The sequence below is a fragment of the Triturus cristatus genome, chromosome 9 (genome assembly GCF_964204655.1).
Source record: "Triturus cristatus chromosome 9, aTriCri1.1, whole genome shotgun sequence".
Lineage (NCBI taxonomy): Eukaryota > Metazoa > Chordata > Amphibia > Caudata > Salamandridae > Triturus > Triturus cristatus.
This window is the reverse complement of record NC_140592.1, coordinates 729,424,923-729,445,627: the sequence shown is the minus strand read 5'-3', so window position 1 is coordinate 729,445,627 and position 20,705 is coordinate 729,424,923. Positions and strand designations below refer to the sequence as shown.

Here is a 20,705-nt window from a genome sequence, read left to right as displayed (position 1 = left end):
ACTTGCGTATAAAGACTGGTGAAATTTTATTTAGTTTGCTGCATATAGATTTATTGATGAAGACTTGTTTTATTTTTAAAGCTGACCCCAAAATTATTACATTTTTCTTCCAGATTACTGTACTCCAAAAGCAGAAACTGGGCTTTGCCGTGCTTCAATTCCCCGCTGGTATTTTGATACTGAAAGTAGTGCCTGCAAAGCATTCACTTTTGGAGGGTGTGGTGGGAACAAGAATAACTTTAAGTCTGAGACAGAATGCCTGGATAAATGCTTTGGTAAGTATACACAGAGTATATTTAGCACTTCATTTAGCCATGCAATCCGACCAAGTTAGCAATGAGAAATTTTCTTTGTTCAGTGTGTTGTACCCAATCTTATTCATTTGTACTTTGATTCTCAGTTCTATGTTCACATGGCTAGAGTAGCTTTCGGAGGGTGTGTGGGGAAGAGGAGACAAAATCCAGGTTTGGGAAGCGAGGGATTGTTGGGTGGGGCAGACTCTGACTTTACATGACACTTTCTGTTCTGCACTTAATTTGTTTAGGCTATCTGCAAAATCTGTTACTCTTGTGTTTATTCTTTGATGCTGACCCACTGAGCATTTACAGCTCCCTTTATTTTGCCCAATATTTACAGTTTATTTGTGTGCTTTTGTTTCTTTTGCTATGAAATAAGTTGTGCTTGTAGTGGCTAAAGCCACATATGGATTTCTACAATCATGCAACAGAGTGGCCCCTGCAGCTACGACTCCATCTGTAATGTTTGCTTGGTTATATAATTAATTCTAAATCAAAATTTTAAGGTTCTAAGAAACTTGAGCCCTGATGAATGGATACTAAGAGGTCATCTGGAGTCCACCTATCTCTTTTCCCATGGCTACTTGACTAGCGAGCCTACCAAAGTCTTTTGGCCCGTGAGCTTTCAGTATCTTAAGCTTCTCGCAACCAGACTACGACCAGACCTGTAGATCCTAGACGTTGATTTCCCCCCTAACTTCCCCCAACCCTTCCACCCTCCTTAAACATGCTACCCCTCTGTTTATTGATTTCTTCAACTACTATCTTAAGCTTCTCGCAACCAGACTACGACCAGACCCGTAGATCCTAGACCTTGATTCCTCCCCCCCCCCCCCCATAACTTCCCCAACCCTTCCACCCTCCTTAAACATGCTACCCCTCTGTTAATTGATTTCTTCAACTACCGCTTTGTAGTTCCCTTTTTGTGTTTGCAATGAAGCTTTTGTAGAGTCCTGGAGAAAGAATTCCGACTTGGAATACCTGATGCAAAGGCTATAGTCCTGCTTTCGCTCTGTACCAACTGATTACCACTTGCATGCGATTTCTCAAATAATGCAGTGTAGCAAGGTAGGATCTTTCTGCATAGTTTCCCTACTTTTTGCCTAGTGCTGTGCTGGTTTTTGACTGGGATCCTGCTAATCCGGACCCCAGCCTGTCTGCTTTCTCCCTAAACTGCTATGTTATGTTATGTTCTTGGGTACGCTCCAGATTGGATACTGGGGTACCCTTGTCAGTCCCTAGTATATGGTACCTATGTACCCAGGGCATAGGTACCCCAGATGCCTCCCATGGGCTGAAGCATGTATTATGCCACCCATGACTTTGTCTCCGTCTCGGTCAAAAGCATAGTCTGTGCCTGTGCACCATACAGGCTCTGTGTAGGACCTGTGGAGCATCAAGGACAACTGAAGAGATCGCCCTTGGCGTGAATCAGTCACTCCCCTGCAACCGCAGGCTCCACATCTCAACTGACCGGTCTGCTGCTCCTGAGCTCCTATGGACTCCAAAGGCCCCAGCAACACGAGGTGGGTTTCCAAGTCCCTCGGACCGAGCTGCCCACTCACCAAGTAGGATGCCAGAATCCCTCGTGGGGGCTGCAATACCCGTACCCCTGTGCACTGTACTTTTTCAAGTGCCTATGCTTGTTGGTGTTTCCAAAACAAGTGCACTGGGCTCCTAGTAGCCCCGCCCTCTGGCCCCATTCCCACCAAAGAACTCCAGCCTCCTCGCACCATGTGTTCCGTGGGCTGTTGCTTTGCAAAACTGCTCGAGGTCTCCTCGCAACTCCTGTGCCTCCTTTGCTTTTTTTGGTCTCCCCTGCTTGCTCCAGGCTGCCCCAGCTCCCCTGTGTTTGGTGAGTCTCCTGGGCCTTGCTGGTCCGAACTGTAACCTTCTTAGAACTTCTGCATGGGGTTGCCGTTGCGACCCCTAAGTGCTCGACATCCTTCGTGGGACAACTCGTATCCGGCTCCTGGCTGTCCTCGACATCTCCTGGTCCCGGTGGCTTCAGAGTTGAGAACCCCCTCAACGCACCTGAAGCTCCCGACATCAGTGGGCATTCTTCTGCCGAGCCCCTGATCCCTCCCGAGTGACCCAGACTCTGTCCCCTCTGCTTTCAGGTACTCTTCACCAAGAATCCAACTTTGGATTCCGACTGACACTTTTCTTCTTTCAATCAGTGGCTTTTCCTCAAAGTCCTCTATAGAGATCGGCGGTTTCTGACGCCACTTCAGACCTATGCACCTGACTTCCCTGGGACAGGTAACTCTGGTACTATGATGTGCACGGGTGGGGTGGCTCTACAACCTCCGAACTTCCACAGGGTTTCTTCAAAGTCCACTTAGAAGGGATCTTAAATTTTAAAATTTCAACCACGACTCTCCCATAGAATTGTACGTAGCACGCGGTCGTGTTGCCACACTGCACCTGTCCTCCGTGGGGTCCCCAATTACTCCCCTTCGGTGGTTCCTTGGAGTCCCAGCGATTCTACATCCTCTAGACACTGTCTTGACTAGTCGTAGTTCTTATACCACTATTTTAGTATATGGCTTGGCCTCTCCTAAAGCCCACTGTGTATTGGTGCGATTTACTATCATTTCTGTGCTACAGTATTGTGTGCTTTGTGAGTAGCCTCATGTAGAGGCTACTGTGTCGTGCTTAAAGAATGTTGTATCAATAAGTTTGAGGCATGTGGGCTGCTGAATTCATATCTGTGCATAGATCGCCGCCTAGTGTTGGGTCCGGATGTTTGCACGTTGTTGTCCTGGAAGAGTCTTCGAAGTATCCTGAGATAGGTGACTCCTCCCCTGGACCACAGTGCGCATGGGCATCCTCTCCATCCTCAGATTGTTTTTTTCCGCCATTGGGTTCGGATGTGCTTATCTTGACTCAAGTTAGGAAAAACTTTTTTCAGGCCAAAAGGCCTTTAGTTTTCGTCGGTACTGTTCCCGATCGGTATCGACAGCTTACTTGCTAGTTTAGCAAACTTATCGAGTTTTTTCGGATCCGTTTAATCCGACCATCGACCTTACATCGACGATGGAATCGAGGACCCCATTCAAACGGTGTCCGGTTTGCCGCGCTAAATATCCACATATCGACGTCCACCCGGTGTGCAACAAATGCCTATCTCCGGATCACGACGAATCGAAATATATGGCCTGTGCCCGATTCCGATCCAAGAAGACTCTCCGGAATCGACGGGCAGCAAGATTAGAAGCACAGCAATCGGCACCGGCCCGACCAATATCTTCAGCACAGAGGACGAAGATATCGAAAGCGTGGAAGACATACACTCCAGCCCCGCTTCCGAACACGATTCCCGATCGGAAGACGCCGATGAAGCGCTTTTTCACAGGGAAGAAGCAGACTATGAGGTAGGGGACTACGATGAGGCCTTTGGGGCCGAAGAAGATAGCTCTGGTGAAGAGCAGGGCCTACCCGTCCAAACGGAGGCTATCAAAGTGCGTCAGTCTACGGCTCCGGTCGAGGGATCGCCTTCGGGCCTTACCCGAGATCAATCCCGCAGTTCTTCGGCCCCGCCCTCCGGCCCGGCCTCGAACATCCAGCGAGAGCCATTATTACCGAAAAAGACTGGTTTCCCTTCAACGAAACCGAAACCAATCGTCGCACCGGTTCAACAGAAACCGAAAGTGAAACTGGCAGTGGTCGGCTAGAAGACCTCCACTCCTTCGACGCCAGCCAAAACCATCGGCTCCGAACGCACAAAAAGGGATTTCGGCGCCGAACTCGCTGCAGCGGATATCGGCACCGATCCAAAAAGGAAGGCCATCGGTACCACCAAAGCGCCTCGGCCCCCGGCACCGAAGCTATCGGCCCCGACCACCAAGGTTAAAATGGCCGCTCCATCGGAGTCCTCTTCGACGGCAGCGACTAGGCTCCAGTCATCGACGCCGTCGACCGCTACTACCTCTCCTCGACTCGATGACCCTGTGGCTCCGAAGAAGTCCACGCCTACCTCTACAGAACCACTCGGCACCAAAGAACCTTCGGCGTTCTCGGTGCGACAAGTTGCAGCGTCATTGCAACGCATCAGAGAACAGGCAGCCCTCCAGTCCACGTCGGGCTCCGAGCCGAAAAAGGCTCCAAAGGCACCTTCGGCACCAACCAGCATCACTTTTGGTTTGCCGCCGTCCACAGCGCCAAAAATATTCGAGATCCGAACACATGTCACCCAGACATGGTCCCCATCTACTGGACACTCTCCTACTGGGCCTTCACCGTCCCAATTCATCGACGCCGACACCGGCAGGCTCATGCTCCGAAAACGGAAGGTCACTTCAGACCAAGCTTTGGACTCTTACAGAATCCCTCTAAAGCAAAAACTGCCAGCAGAATCTGAACCGGTTCTATAAACGCCTGCATACCTCCTATCCAGATCCCCAGTCCTTTTCTCCGACGCCCTCCGACACGGACGCAATGGAGGATTACATGGGTGATGATACCACCTACCCCAGGGATATAGATCCTGAGGAGCAGCAGGACCCAGATCAAGCTTGGGATGACCCTGCAGACCCGGGTGCCACAACAGATACCCAGGACACGCAACTTTACGGATTAAAAACATCTCCCACAGAGGACACTGCTGCCTTCAATGCCCTCATTGAACGTGCTGCAGCCAATCATGGAGTGCAACTCCACTCGGACACAATTGAGGATGATTTCTTGGTGGACACTTTCACCTCCTCAGAGGACTGTCAAGACTCTGCCCATGTTAAAAGGTGTCCTCAAGCCAGCAAAGGACAATTTCAAGGAAACAACCAGGGCACGGGTGATAAACCCCAGGATTGAGAAAAAATACAAACCTGCGCCCGGGGACCCTATGTACATTAGAGGTCAGTTACCTCTGGACTCCATGGTGGTTGCTAATGCTCGCAAACGAGCGCACTCGCAAACAACTGGTGATGCTCCTCCCCCGGACAAGGAGTCCAAGGTGCTGGAGACCTCCGGCAAAAGGATTGCAGCCCAAGCAGCAAACATCTGGCGCATTGCCAATACACAGGCACTCCTGGCTCGCTACGATCGTTCACACTATGACACGCTAGAGTCACTACTCGAACATCTACCAGACCAGTACAAAGAGGCGGCGGAGCTCCTCATCAGAGAGGGACAACTCCTTACAAACGCATCCATTAAGTGTGCACTAGATGCTGCAGACACAGCTGCGAGGGCGATGAACACCAGCGTCATGCTACGACGACACGCTTGGTTAAGAATCTCCGGATTCAAACCTGAGATTCAAAATAACATCCTAAATCAGCCTGTCCACCCCGACTACTTATTCGGACCAGAAGTTGACACTACCCTAGAAAAGATCAGAAAGGACACACACTGCAAAGTCAATGGGGGCTCTGCAGACGCAGACATTTTGTAGTGGCTCCTTTCGTCGCCCCGGAAATAGGGGAGCGGCTAGAGGACAGGGGTCACAGCAAACATACAATAAAGGGGGCACACAGAGTACCTACGATAAAAACACCAGAGGTGGATATCGTGGCTCCAGCACCAAGGGCAGAGGACGCGGTTACGGCAACACCAGGTCCTCACCCAAGAACAAACAGTGACGCCCTCTCCCTTCCCCCCCGACCACATAACACCTGTCGGGGGGGAGACTCCAGCGGTTCCTGTCCACGTGGAATACCATCACCACGGACAGGTGGGTCAGGGATGTTATCCAGCACGGTTACTGTCTCGAATTAACCTCCACTCCACCCACAATACCGCCAAAGCACCGTCCTATGTCCTCAGAGCACTTAGCATTATTGCAGCAGGAAGTGCTAAGTATGCTGCAAAAAGGGGCAATAGAGGTCGTGCCCGTCCACCAGCAAGGGACAGGGGTGTACTCTCTGTACTTCTTAATACCAAAGGAGGACGGGTCACTCAGACCTATACTAGACCTGAGACCCCTCAACCACTACATTCTCTCAGAGCATTTCCATATGCTCACCCTACAGCAGGTTCTCCCGCTGCTCAGACAGGGAGACTTCCTAGCCACACTAGACCTCAAAGATGCATACTCCACATCCCCATACACCCGTCACACAGGAAATATCTCAGGTTCACTATTCAGGGGCAGCACTACCAATTCAAAGTCCTCCCCTTCGGTGTGACAACAGCACCCAGAGTTTTCACCAAGTGCCTAGCTACAGTGGCTGCACATCTACGGAGACAACACGTTCACGTCTACCCTTACTTGGACGACTGGCTTGTTCAGGCAAAGTCAGCCCAGCAATGTGCCAGCCACATGTCCCTCACCATTCACCTTCTTCACAGTCTGGGATTCTCACTAAATTACCCAAAATCACATCTCCAACCCGCACACGTACAACAGTACCTAGGTGCGACCATAGACACTCTGGCAGCCACAGCTCAGCCAAATTTAGTGAGGATCAACAGCATGCTGATTTCAAAGTTCAAACCTCAACACTCCCTTCCTGCGCGAGTGTTCATGTAGTTGATAGGCATGATGGCCTCCTGCATTTTCATAGTCCCACACGCGAGACTACATATGCGCCCGCTTCAGGAGTGCTTAGCACGTCAATGGAATCAGGCTCACGGGCAATTAAAAGACCTAGTGTTGGTGAGCGGTCGGGCATACAACTCTCTGCATTGGTGGAATCCACAAAACCTTTGCAAGGGCCGACCATTCCAAGAGCCTGTTCCACAAATAATACTGACGGCGGACGCGTCTCTCCAGGGATGGGGAGCTCATGTACTCAATTACACAGTGCAGGGACTATGGACAATACAACAAAAGAAGATGCACATCAACCTTCTAGAACTGATGGCAATCTTCCTGGCAATGAAGGCATTCAAAGTACACTTGTGCAACAAAGTCGTGTTGATCCGGACGGACAGCATGACTGCCATGTACTACATACAGAAACAGGGAGGAACACACTCTCCACAGTTCTCATCTGGCTCAGAGCATGTGGAAGTGGGCCATTCAGAGGAACATATTCCTCATGGCGGAACACCTCCCCGGCAAGGACAACCAGATGGCGGATCTGCTCAGCAGACACAGCCACCAGATGCACGAGTGGGAGCTACATCCGTCAGTACTCCAACCGTACTTCCAACAGTGGGGTCATCCAGAGATAGACCTATGCGCCACACACAAACGCAAAATGCCAAAGCTTTGCCGCCAGGTTCCCACATCCAGTCGCAGGGCAATGCGATATGGATGAACTGGTCCGGCAGATTTGCGTACGCTTTTCCACCAGCGCCACTGATACCGCTGGTGGCACGCAAACTGCGACAGCACTCACTGACACTCATCCTAGTTGCTCCCACATGGGCGCGCCAGCCATGGTACACCACCTTTCTAGAACTTTCCGTGGTGCCGCATCAAAGGCTGTGGCTCAAACCCACACTTTTAACGCAGAACCATGGCGAAATTCAGCACCCAGATTCGCAACAGCTGAACCTGGCAATCTGGCTCCTGAAGTCCTAGAGTTTGGCTACCTAAACCTGCCACCTGACTGTATGGAGATCATTAAGGAGGCCAGGAGACCCACTACCAGGGCCTGCTATGCAGCTAAATGGAAGAGGTTTGTCATCTACTGCAACAACAATAACATTAACCCGCTAGACGCATCCATTCAAAATATAATTTGTTACCTCTTACACCTATACCGATGCAATCTGGCATACACCTCAATACGTATCCATTTGACCGCAATAGCAGCCTATCTCCAGAACAGGCAGCACCTCTCCTTGTTCAGAGTGCCTGCCATCAAAGCTTTCTTGGAGGGACTTAAACGAGTAATTCCCCCAAGACACCCACCAGCACCGGTGTGGAACCTCAACCTGGTCCTCACCCGACTAATGGGTCCACCCTTCGAACCTCTCCACTCATGTGAGATTCAATTCCTCACCTGGAAAGTAGCTTTCCTAGTGGCAATCACTTCGTTGAGAAGTTAGTGAACTCCAGGCACTAACCATTCAAGAGCCATTCATACAGGTTCACGCAAACAGGGTCGTATTTCGTACCAACCCCAAATTCATGCCTAAAGTAATATCGCAGTTCCACATGAATCAAACTATAGAACTGCCTGTTTTCTTTCAAAATCCACAGAATGTAGCAGAAAGAATGCTCCATACACTAGATGTAAAGAGGGCCCTCATGTACTATATAGACAGAACTAAAGTCTTTAGGAAGACAAAACAACTTTTCGTTGCCTTTTCTCCACAACACAAGGGCAACGCCATTTCCAAAGCAGGTATAGCCAGATGGATCGTTAAATGTATTCAAATTTGCTATCAAAAGGCTAAACGCACATTAACGATTCCCCCACGAGCCCATTCAACACGTAAGTTAGGGGCGTCCATGGCTTTCCTAGGGAACATTCCTTTAGAGGACTTATGTAGAGCAGCCACATGGTCCACTATACATACATTTACCAAACACTACTGTGTAGATGTACATTCAAAACAGCAGGCAGCTGTAGGACAGGCTGTTCTCAAAACTCTTTTTCAGACCGCTGCAGCTGGCACTGGTGGCCGCCGCCAATAGGAGGTACTGCTATGTATTCTATGCACAGATATGAATTCAGCAGCCCACATGCCTCGAACTGAATATGCTACTTACCAGTATGCATCTGTTCTTGGCATGTAGGGCTGCTGACATTCATATCGCCCACCCTCCTCCCCGGCGCCTGTGGCAGCTGCAGCTCTCAGAATTACTGTAAGCATGGTCATCACTTTCTGTATCTACTCCATCACTGCCACAATGGCGAAAAACAATCTAAGAATGGAGAGGATGCCCATGCGCACTGTGGTCCAGGGGAGGAGTCACCTATCTCAGGATACTTCGAAGACTCTTCCAGGACAACAACGTGCAAACATTCGGACCCAACACTAGGCGGCGATCTATGCACAGATATGAATGTCAGCAGCCCTACATGCCAAGAACAGATGCATACTGGTAAGTAGCATATTCAATACATATTTTTATAAATACTGTGCAGTTCTCCTTTCATTTAACCAATACTAGAAGATTGCATTCTGGTAAAACAAGCTGCTTAATATTCCTTCAAGACTAAGCCTGAAAGCTGCTCTCCACAGCTACCACTTGGATAGCTTTCTAAGGTTATCTTTGACCTCTTAAATCACCATAAGGGTTGTTTGGACTGGTACAGGGTGCCCACTTTAATTAGTTGACAGCATATACCAGGCCAACTTCTCGCATGCAGTGACTAGGTATTTGTGTAGCTCTCCCTTGCAAGAATCCTTCTGCATTATTTTTCCACCACTGACTATCGCCACCCATTAACAGCACCCAGCAATGAATCTCCTGTACTTTGTCCTCTGTTTAGGTCTTCCCTGCAGGCCTCTTGAACTGTCTGTTGAAAGACCTATTGTGGTCGGTACTAGTACTAACCGCAGGCTTTTGGATATCCTATTGCTTTTCATTGCTTGGCATTCTTGTCAGTTTCATTTGCTTGTTTCCTATTCAATGATTGTCTTTCTTGTTTGTCCCTTCCCCGTCGCCGAGGTGGGAGTCCCACGGTAAATAAAAAAGTAGTTCCAAAAGTGGTGGTGGTGGTAGTAGTAGTAGGCCCCAAAGAAAAGGCCTAAGGCCTAGATCTTAGCAGCCTATCTACATCATTATGCGAAAAGAACCAAAGAATTGGTACCAACCAATCAGCCATCAGCACCCTTCTAGAACCCTCAGCAGAGCCAGTTCTCCTCAGATTTTCACCACACGTTGTGTGGAAGGGAGTCTCCCTGAGTGCCACTCAGTTTTCAACTTTCTTAATCATGTCTGACAAGAAGGCCTTGTTCAAGTCCTGCAGAACCTGTGCCAGGAAGAGGGTCCATGTTGATGACCAGCGTATAGACTGCATCTACTGCCTCTATCCCAAACATGAGGCAAAAGATTGCAAAATTTGCCGCACCTTCCCTACAAAGACTTTTAGGGATAGGGAGGCGAGAGTGCTGTTATGGCTCAAGTCCTCTTCGACTGAAGAGGATGACGGAGCCTCAACTTCTAGCAAGAGAGCTAGGTCGCATGACAGCTCTTCAAGTGAGGGGGAAAAAAACGCCATAAATCTTACTACTCTACTTCTGGCTCTTCTCGGAGGACTCCCATCATTTCCTCTGAATCAGCGCACTCTCCTCAGGACTCTGCTCTCAAGAGCTCTAAAAAGCCATCTTTGCAAAAAGTGAGTAAAAGCCTTTCAAAATCTCTGGCTTTCCCTCCTTCGTTGACTATTTCTGTCACTTCTGCTCCTTCGTTGACGGAAACTATCTTGACTACATCTATCACCTCTCCTATTCTGTCTGAGGATTACGATCCTGTCAAAGAAGCCCGTTGTCGAGGGATCGTCGACGAAGCCAGCGTCTAAATCCATATTGACGACGTTGCCATCTAAGAACACTCCCATCGTTGACTAGAGAAGGGTCGACGAAGATAGTCGGCCCCGTCGATGACTATACCAGGGGATTTGCCGGTTCCGTCTGCGACACCTGCAATGGCGCCCACTCATTCCACTCCCATTTCTTCCAGGAGTTTTCAACTTAATACTTTTCAAAGGCAAGACTATAGCGATATATCATAGCTTACTCCCTCACATCTCCTGGAAACATATGTGCAGGATGAGGATGATGAGGACAATTATCAAGAACAATACTATCAAGAGGATCTTGTCGTCCCGCATCATAAGACCTATCATAAGCAACCTCGTCAGAGCGAGATGTGCCATCTGCCTCCAACTCTGATACAAGACCTGCAAGCCATGTTCACAGATTAGACAGTGTTTTCCCCCACAGCCAGTCATTCCGCAGGTTCCACCACCTGGGCCGCTTCCGGATCCTTTGCCTTTACCTGATGCTCCTGTTCCAATGCCTCAACTCCCAGATCCTCCACATGACCCGCGTCTGGGTCAGCACTCCATTTGAAGAGGGTGAACTTCCAGATCCAGCAGATCCTTGGGATTCATATATTATCCCTATGCCTTCGCCACCCACCCCTCTACCATCCGATTTACCCCCCCCCCCCCCCTCCTAGATTTCACTTGTCGGTTACCATTGAACAGTCTGAATGTTTTCTCCATGATTTTAAGGAGGAATCAAGGAAAGTCACAAGGGCTGTCCCCATCGACTACATCTGAAAGGAAGGGGGTCAAGATCTTGAGAAATCCTGCATCTGTGCCAGCGTCTGAAAGGAAGGGGGTCAAGATCTTGAGAAATCCTGCATCTGTGCCAGCGGTGCTTCCGCAGATCAACAAATACTGTGCTCCGGCCAATAGTCCATCCTGTCTCATTGGACATCCTCGGCCACATACGGCCGTTTCACAGGCTGCCCAACAAAGATCCAAAAATCCGGCAGCACCCATTACTACACCGCCGGACAAGGAGGGGCGTTGTCTGGATTTAATTGGCAAGAAAGCTTCTACAATGGCAGCTGCTTCATCAGAGCAGCTAACTCCCTAGCAATCCTAGGGCGTTATGACCGCCAAATGTGGTCTGAAATGGCTGGCCTTATTGAGCTCATTCTGGAGGACAAGACGCTCGGAAAATGTTATTAGAAGGAGAGCGTGCAGCGTCCGAGACCATCGACTGCGCACTGGACATTGTGAATACCAATTTTTGTTAACTGGCTGGTGCGGTACAAAAGGGGGTGGTGATTGACGGAGCATCAGAACCAATCAAATACTCACACCCAGTCAACAGATCTGGGTTTGATCCATCACCGTTCTTTAGCCCACTCTGCCACCCCAGTTCAGACATGGCCATATGCAAATCAGTCTGACCCTGTGCCTCATGGGAACAGTCCAGCCCGAACTGCCAAGCCATGCCTTCCCTGGACCGGAAACAAGCTTCCTAGGACCGGGATGTGCTCTTCCGCAATAAACCTCGTCCCTTTGGCACGACTTTGGATGAGACCCCTGCAAGAGGAGCTACACCTTCAGTGGCAACAGGCTGTGGGTTCCTTCGACATCCTCAGTCACACCGCACGTGAAAAGCGCTCTGCGTTAGTGGTCCCAGATACCCAACCTAGCAGAATGACTCAATTTCATACAGGAGGTTCCAGAGTTTCTCACTACGGATACCTCTATGGAAGGATGGGGAGGTCATCTCCAAGATTTACAGATACAGGGGAAGTGGTTTCCAGAGTACAAGAAACAGCACATCAACAGCCTGGAATTGCAAGCAATTTTCCTGTCCCTGCAAGCTTTCCTTCCAAGGATTACAGGTTCTTCGGTACTGGTTCGGACCGACCATATCACCAACATGTTTTACGTGAACAAGCAAGGAGGGACAAGATCAGCAACTCTATCCAGAGAGGCTCGAGTTGTGGGAATGGGGTCACGTTCCACAACATAACCCTCAGAGCAGAACATGTCAGAGGTCTCTACAATACACTAGCGGATACGCTCAGCAGGTCCCAATCGGACTGCCACGAATGGGAGCTACAGCAGGCTCAAGTGCTCAGGGTATTCAGAGCTTGGGGCACGCCGGCACTGTATTTGTTCGCAACAAAAGACAACAAGAAATGCCGTTACTACGCTAGCAGATACCCTCAACAGGGGTCAAGGGGGAATGCCCTGTCCATGCGATGGTCAGGGATTTGTGCTTGCGCTTTTCCCCCCGATACCTCTAATCCCAAGAGTCATACGCAAGATTAAGTTGGAGGGGCTGCCGTCTCATCCTGATGGCACCCAGATGGCTATGCCAGTACTGGTTCCAAGAGCTTCTGCTATTATCCCAGGACCAGCCGATTCGTCGTCTTCCAACACCCACAATGCTGTCGGAACAGAGGTCAGGTACTCCACCCAGACCCTCAGTCTCTACATTTACACGCATGGCTCCTGATTTCTTTGAATTCAAGGACCTGGACATCCCTCAGGACTGTCGGACATATTGACAAAATCACGAGCTCACAGCATGATTAAAACTTACCGTCTAAAATGGAGACGTTTTTGCTGTTGGTGCGAAGCTAACCACGTTCACCCGGTGGAAGCTCCTGCGGACCAGATCCTTCCTTATTTGTTACATCTGGCAAAATCTGGACTCTTTCTCCTTAGTCAAAGTCCATTTAGCCGCACTTTCCAGATTCAGAAAGGGTGCTCATCTCCCTTCTCTGTGTTTGTCATCTTTAATCGAGCAATTCATGAAAGGACTTTTCCGGGTGTTTCCTCCGATCAGGCTTCCTCCACCGGAGTGGGAACTCAACACGATCTTAATGCAATTGACACATCCATTTAAGCTTATCCACAAGGCTGAACTCCAATTCCTTTCCTGGAAGATTGCCGTACTTCTGGCTCGAACGTCAGCTAGAAGAGTGAGTGAAATTCAGGCTTTCACTATAAAGGAACCATTTCTACACTTCATTCAAGACTACGTGCACCTCCGAACTAATCCGACATTCATACCCAAGGTACCGTCAGTTTCATCTCAATGAACCTGTAAAATTAAAGACTTTCTTTCCAAATCCATCTACTCCAGTGGAACGAGCCTTGCATTCTCTTTATCAAGAGATGTCTCAAATTCTATCTTCAAAAAACAAAGCCTTAGGAAGTCTGACCAGTTGTTTGTGGCTTATGGCCAAACTACTCTGGGGAATGCAGTTACTAAATCCACTATTGCCAGATGGATAGCATCAACAATCCATTTCTGCCATGATAAAGCTCACAGGCCATTAAGGAAAGCCAAGGCCCATTCCACAAGAACAGTAGCAGCGTCTACAGCATTGTTTGCTGGGGTGACTCTTGAAAATATCTGTCGTGCTACGACATGGAAGAATGTCCACACGTTAACGAGACATTACTGCCTTCAATCTCTGCATCAAGACGATGCAGCGGTCGGACAAGCTGTCCTACGACATCTTTTTCTTTGAGGCCCGTTTCAGGTATCTTTTCTGCCTTCCAAATGCTGTGTGTGTGTGTGTGTGTGTGTGTGTGTGTGTGTGTGTGTGTGTGTGTGTGTGTGTGTGTGTGTGTGTGTGTGTGTATATGTATGTGTATACACACACCTGTCCAACTGCTGTGCTTAGCGGCTCACCAGTCCCACGATGTTGGTGCTGATTCAGCGGTTACAGCAACCAAAATATGTACCAAGGATAGCTTCAAGCGCCCTTCCACCGAAGGTGATGAAGCAGAGGAACGGCACACCAGGAGAATGTACAAAGTTTTATTGTACACAAAAAGCAAGACGCGTTTCGGCGTTTTTTTCGAGAAAATGGCTTAACGCTGAAACGCGTCGTCTTGCTTTTTGTGTACAATAAAACTTTGTACATTCTCCTGGTGTGCCGTTCCTCTGCTTTATTACCTTCGGTGGAAGGGCGCTTGAAGCTATCGTGTGTGTGTGTGTACGTACACACATACACTTAAAAAAAAAAACATAGGTTTCACACAGGTTATAGTTAGGTGGATATTTCACTCGTAAAAAACCAATGAAATTCCCCCGTTCTAGTTAGTTCAGATAACTATAACTCGCGCGCCCGCAATCCACTGCTCATGACGTCACATATTACATCACTCATGACATTATCCTTGTGATAAGAGTGGCGGTCGCGCGAGTTATAGTTATCTGAACTAACGGGGGAATCTCATTGTTTTTTTACGAGTGAAATGTCCACCTAACTATAACCTGTGTGAAACCTATGGTTTTTTTAAGTGAATTGTACGTTTTTTTAAATGCTAAGTTATGTATTTATAATTTTTTTTTTTTTAAGGTTTTTCACCGTGCGCGCACCACGCGCGTTTGACGCACGGTGCGCTATGCGCACCATGCACAGAGCGCGCACCGTGTGCGCACCCCTTGATTTTTATAAAAGAAAATAAAATGTTTATTTCACCCATGGGGGTCCTTCTGTGACCCCCCTGACAAAGGCTAGGCGGTCAGGAACTCTCTTCCCTGCCCCCTTTTCACGTTTTCCACCTTTTTTCCCCCTTTCCTTTTCAGTGCGAGACAAAATGGCGGCCGGCACTTCTGATTTCGACCGATTCCAATATTGACTGACCTCTAACAACCAATCAGAATTTCGCTCGCGCACGGCAGCATGCGCGCACCGTGCACGCGTATAGATATTTTATATGCTTTTAAATGCTATTTTCTCAGGAAATACTGAACAGATTGACACCAGACCTGCAAAAGGCACTTCCCTGACCTGAGGCCTACCTCTCTGCTAAATTTCAAGTGATTCTGTTCAGCCGTTCGGGCTGTACCTTCGACTAAAGGTCCTATGGAAAAATGCATGGAGAAAACGCGTTATGGGACCCCCCTTTTTTCTCGGCCCCCGCTTGACGAATCACCCGAGACTTTCAGGGTAGGAGCTGAGCGGAGCGCCCCATTAGTTTTGAAAATTTCGTGAAGATTCGTCAACTGGCGCCAAAGTTATTCAAAATAGGACCGTGTTTCCATAGGAAATCTCAAAATTCTAACTAACATCTACTGGCGACTGCCAGTAGATAATATTAATATATATATTTTCTCTCATGACAATGACATTTTTACGATAATGACATGTTTGACTTAAAATATTATTACACTGCATGTTGCATTTCCCTGTGTATATTGCATGTTTTGAATTTTAAGGTTGTTTTTTCTTATACCTCTTGTTAACAAGTTGTGGATGCAATTGGGAGTGTATCAGCACTAGTCTCCCACCATCTGCAAACGACTGTATACTTGGCATACTGCTTGCTACTCTGATTCAGGCATGTGAATCTATGAAAGATACCCCAATACCGGATAAGAAAAGAAGTTGCTTACCTGTAACTACAGTTATCCAGTATTGGTATATTTCATAGATTCACTTGCACCCACCCTCCTCCCCGTAGAGTCAGTTCTCTATTTTTTGGGACATTTACTTCCTACTTGTGCTAGGAAAATCTGAGGAGAACTGGCTCTGCTGAGAGGGTTCTAGAAGGGTGCTGATGGCTGATTGGTTGGTACCTATTCTTTGGGTCTTTTCGCATAATGATGTGGATAGGCTGCTAAGATCTAGGCCTTAGGCCTTTTCTTTGGGGCCTACTACCACTACCACTTTTGGAACTACTTTTTTATTTACCGTGGGACTTCCGCCTCGGCGACGGAATGATTCAGGCATGTGAATCTATGAAAGATACCAATACTGGATAACTGTAGTTGCAGGTAAGTAACTTGTTTTCTTCTTTGCCATCCATTTAAATGAATGACTTGTACTCTTCCACTGCTTGCGTTCAGGGAAATTCTGGTTCATAGCATGTGTTGCTGTAGATACACTCTCTTCATAATCCTGCCATGTAGTTTTGGGCTCTGTTTGCAAGTTTTGTTTTTCTTCGAAGAAAGGTTTTTTGTGCAGAGGTTGGAGGAAGTATGGTGTACGAACACAGTATGGTGCCCCGTGTGTATTGTGGTTGTAGGATAAGTTGTAAAAGAAGAGATCTCAAATTGGAGACAAACCTTTCCAGGAAGGTTAGGGGGAAGCATGCGAAGAACAGATGCTTACATGCTAAGTAACATTTCCATCTTGTAGAATATAATGCTGTAGATACTCATGCTTTGCCAAGACTGCAAGGCAGCACCCTCCACAAGTGGTATAGCCAGCATGTAGATGATGCAGATGTCTTAAACGGAGCCATTAGGATTGTCCTGTTACCGTAGGCTCCTGCTGGGCTAAGATGTACACACAAAAATGATTAGTTAGTGTGTGTGGGTTGACCAAGTGGCTGCCTTGCGTATGTCAGCTGAATATTACCAAGGAAGTCCATAGTTGCTGCTTTCCTGCGTGTAGAGTGCACTTTGGGAGTGAGAGGAAATGGGCACTTTTGTCTTTTTGGTTGCAGGTTTGGACCTCCTTGTTATGAATACAGGGTAATTACCATTTTCCTTCCTTTAGTAAGGTTTACTTACCCTCTTTTCTGCAAGTGTGCTGCCTCCTTAGCATCTCTGCCCCAGCTCATCTCTTGTCTCCCTCCCGTAGTTGCTAACCCACACTGCTACTCTTCTCCTCAGTGGCGTTTACTTTTCCTCTCACCCCTGCTCCTCAATTGCTTATCTGCCTCTTTTCCATTTTCTTTAACACACATTTTTCTTTTTTTAATAGATTTACTGCTGTAAGGCTGTCTGCCATTTTTTAACAGATTGAAAAGAAAAAATAAAGGAAACCAAAGCTGTGCCATGGCTGGCTGTGCTACGCCTTTTAAGTAGACCTGCTGGTCTGCTGTAGTGTCACGCCACTGTGCTGGTCTTTTCTGTATTGCTCTTACAGTTAAGCCATCTTTTTTGTTTGATAATGAGGAACCACATCAGCAAAAAACATTGTCAAAACTGCTTTTTGGTTCTGCTTGTGATCTTCATAGATGGGCAAAAATGGAATTGCCCCGCCTATGTCTGGATGCCATAGGTTTTTGAATTGGGATGAATAATTTTGACAGGGAAAATTAATTTGTTTTAGTAAGAAAATGGCAATTGGAGCTGAAAATAAACGAAGACTGCTGATTATGTTTATTTATTTTATTATATATATTCCATCAGGAAATTGCAGCTGCAGTTACAAGCATACAATGTTTCATTGCTGCTTTAAGGCAGGCAGGTACCACCTTTGTCCCATCGTATTCTGAAATGTTGGCAGCTCAGGGACATCCATATACTGAGGATGTACCCTTTTTGATGACAAATATCCAAGGATTATAAAAGCACTTAGAAGGATGGACGTTGGATTCTGTCACAAGCAGGAGGATGCTAAAGTAGCTACAATGAAGAAAAAAATAATCCAATTGAGGAAAGTGCATGCTTCCTGCAAACTCATCCAAAATCTGGATAACCTTTGACTATCGCTGATGTTTAGATGCTTGACATCTTGATACAGCTCTGCTGCTACGTCATAACCTATTGGTTTTGCCAATGCTGGCTTTCTTTTTTTTTTTTTTTTAAAAAGATGCATTTTAACGCCCAACTATTCAAATGCAAGTGAAACACTCACACGCTTGTTGTTTTTTTTTTTTTAACGTAAAATGTAAGGAAAGGACTAGAATGTAGCCAACAAGGCCAAATCCCTCATTGTGCTGCTGCTTTAAGGAAGAGTACACCTGTAGTATCCCATCATGCTCTAATGACAGTTGAGACCATTGGAGCTTTCTTTCCTGTAGTCCGGATTGTGGATCATTAACCTTTTTTTTTTATTTTGTTTTGTTTTTTTGCTTAGGAAATCTTTCCAAGCCATTACTAAAACAGCGTTTTTCAATGTATTTTGGCATGAAGTGCTATTTTGTTTGCTTCCTGTCACAGCATTTTCCTTTTTACAAAGGAATCCCTTCTCTGTTTGTAAAATACTTTCAGTGTTGGGGAACCTTCGCCCTGAATCCCACCCAGTCTCTTTGGCAAGCGGAAAGTCCTCTATTTGAGAACGCTCCAGGAGGACACTTAAGGACCAGGCGAAAATAAAGATCCGAGAAGATACCAAAAATCATTGAGTGCAGGTCTGAGGGGCCATAAGAGGGTGCTCCCTATCTTAGCTTGCTTTCTCATCTCAAGAGACTCTCCAGGAGGGAGATCTAAAGAGTTGCCGGCAAGAGACACTGACTCGCTTATTTAAGTTCCATGGCCTCTAGTATGGGTAGGACTGCAACAAGCTGGTTATGAGCAAGTTCGATCTCTAAATATCCAAGGGAGTAGGCATCAAGATACTCTTCAGTGTCCAAGCACTTTAAATTTAATTCAAGATCTTTATTCGGTTCAATAACAACTGACCATAAAAGGTACAAGATTAAAATTTAATTGAAATCCGCTCACAAATAGGGAGACATTAAATTGCACTAAATCAGCAATTGTCAGCAAGGAATATGGTACATACCTAAGCCTACTACATTTCTAGATATATTTCAGTAAGATGAAAGCAACCACACTTGATTAAATATTTACAAACAATATGATAAAATCCATAAACTCCAAATAGGCCATATAGTGATTTAGAGAATTTGGCTTTTCTAATATAGATTGCCCCCCTATACATGAGATAGTATTAAAACAGAGTAATAGGTCCAATAACCGGCTGGAATTCCCATATTCTCAAACTTGATTTCCAGTAGCACTGATCCGATTAAGAAACTGCATGCATTTATCTTATCTGGTCTAAACACTGCTGCATTAATATTGAACCGCCTTTGCAGCACCCCTGAGGGATCAACCCAGTCCAGTTAATCCGTACACCATTAGGCCTAATGGTGTCTGTAGTAGAGTAGGGTCTGCTTTCTATGTTCACCCCCACTTTTTGCTTTTGCTTTACTGGTTTTCGACTTAGATGTGGCTGTGGGCCTGCTAATCAGACCCACAGCCCAGCTGTTCTCTCTCTAAATTGATACTATGTACTTTAGGTGCATAACCCATTTGGATAGGATCACCTTATTGGCCCCTGTACAGTGTACCTTAGGTACCCAGGGCATAGGTGTACCCTAGGCCTACCAGGGGCTGCAGCATGTATTATGCCACCCCTGGCCTGGCCTTCCATTATGACACAACTGGCTGATCACTCAGCTGGGGCAAGGTCGTGTAATCACCCCTTGCTTAGGTGTAGTATTCCTATACCTAGCTTACATATAGACACGTGTACCTATCAGCCACTCCTATGGCAGGCCTTAACAATCCTGGAGGCAGAGTGCTTGGTAACATGTGAGATGGTGCTCTAGCATGAGCTGAGCCTGCCTGCAGCTTTCGGAACCATGTCCTTATAGCTGTTCTATGATATAGCCTACCATATACTCTTAAAGTGCCTTATAATCTTAAACGGTTATGGTAACTATGGTTTGGCTTTATCAAAACATGTTGTGTAAGGTGTCTAACACTTTGGAATAATACCCCATCCCATTTCTGGGGATGAGGATATTATCCCTCCCAGAGGGAGAAGACATGTTGTAACCTACTTACCCGGTTAAAGTTAACCAGAGCCCCAGCATCACAAAATGGATGCTGCTGCCACAGACACGAGTCTGACCTCCTGCTGCTGGGAGTGATCCCGGCAAGGGAGGCTTGGACAATAGGTTTCCTGCCTTGGGAGGTGCAAGCACCACCCCAGACAGGCCTTAGTGTATTGGGGCAGGGAGGGATGAAAAGAATGAGACATGCCTGGGGCACACAAGGTGTCCCATGCATAGTCCAGTTCAAACCGGTGCTGGGGCACACCAGCCCCAGTCCTGGCGTGAAACTGGACAAAGGGAAGGGGGTGTAACCACACCCCTCCCAGGTCCCACCCATAAGGCGTGACCTAGCAGGTAACCCAGCCCCCCAGATTTGGATAAGAGTGGTAGCTGGGCCCCAGAAGATTAGATTATCCTGAACCTGCAACTTGAACAGAAACTCTGGACCTTCGACATTCGACGAAAGAAGAAGACTGAAGAATCTCCCTTCTGGCCAAGGAGTGGCTACCCTGTGCAAACAGGCACCATCAAGAGACTACCCTTTGCT

At 47.3% G+C, this 20,705-nt stretch overlaps 1 protein-coding gene across 2 annotated transcripts in view; it reads left to right on the top strand.

Moving 5' to 3' along the window:
* Positions 1-20,705, top strand: part of SPINT2 (serine peptidase inhibitor, Kunitz type 2) — a 282,081-nt gene that overhangs the window by 127,066 nt on the left and 134,310 nt on the right. For both annotated transcript variants that reach the window (XM_085625939.1, XM_085625938.1), the window contains one exon: positions 114-275. In XM_085625939.1, coding sequence (XP_085482065.1) covers positions 114-275 — 162 coding nt within the window. The remainder of the gene's footprint in view (positions 1-113; positions 276-20,705) is intronic.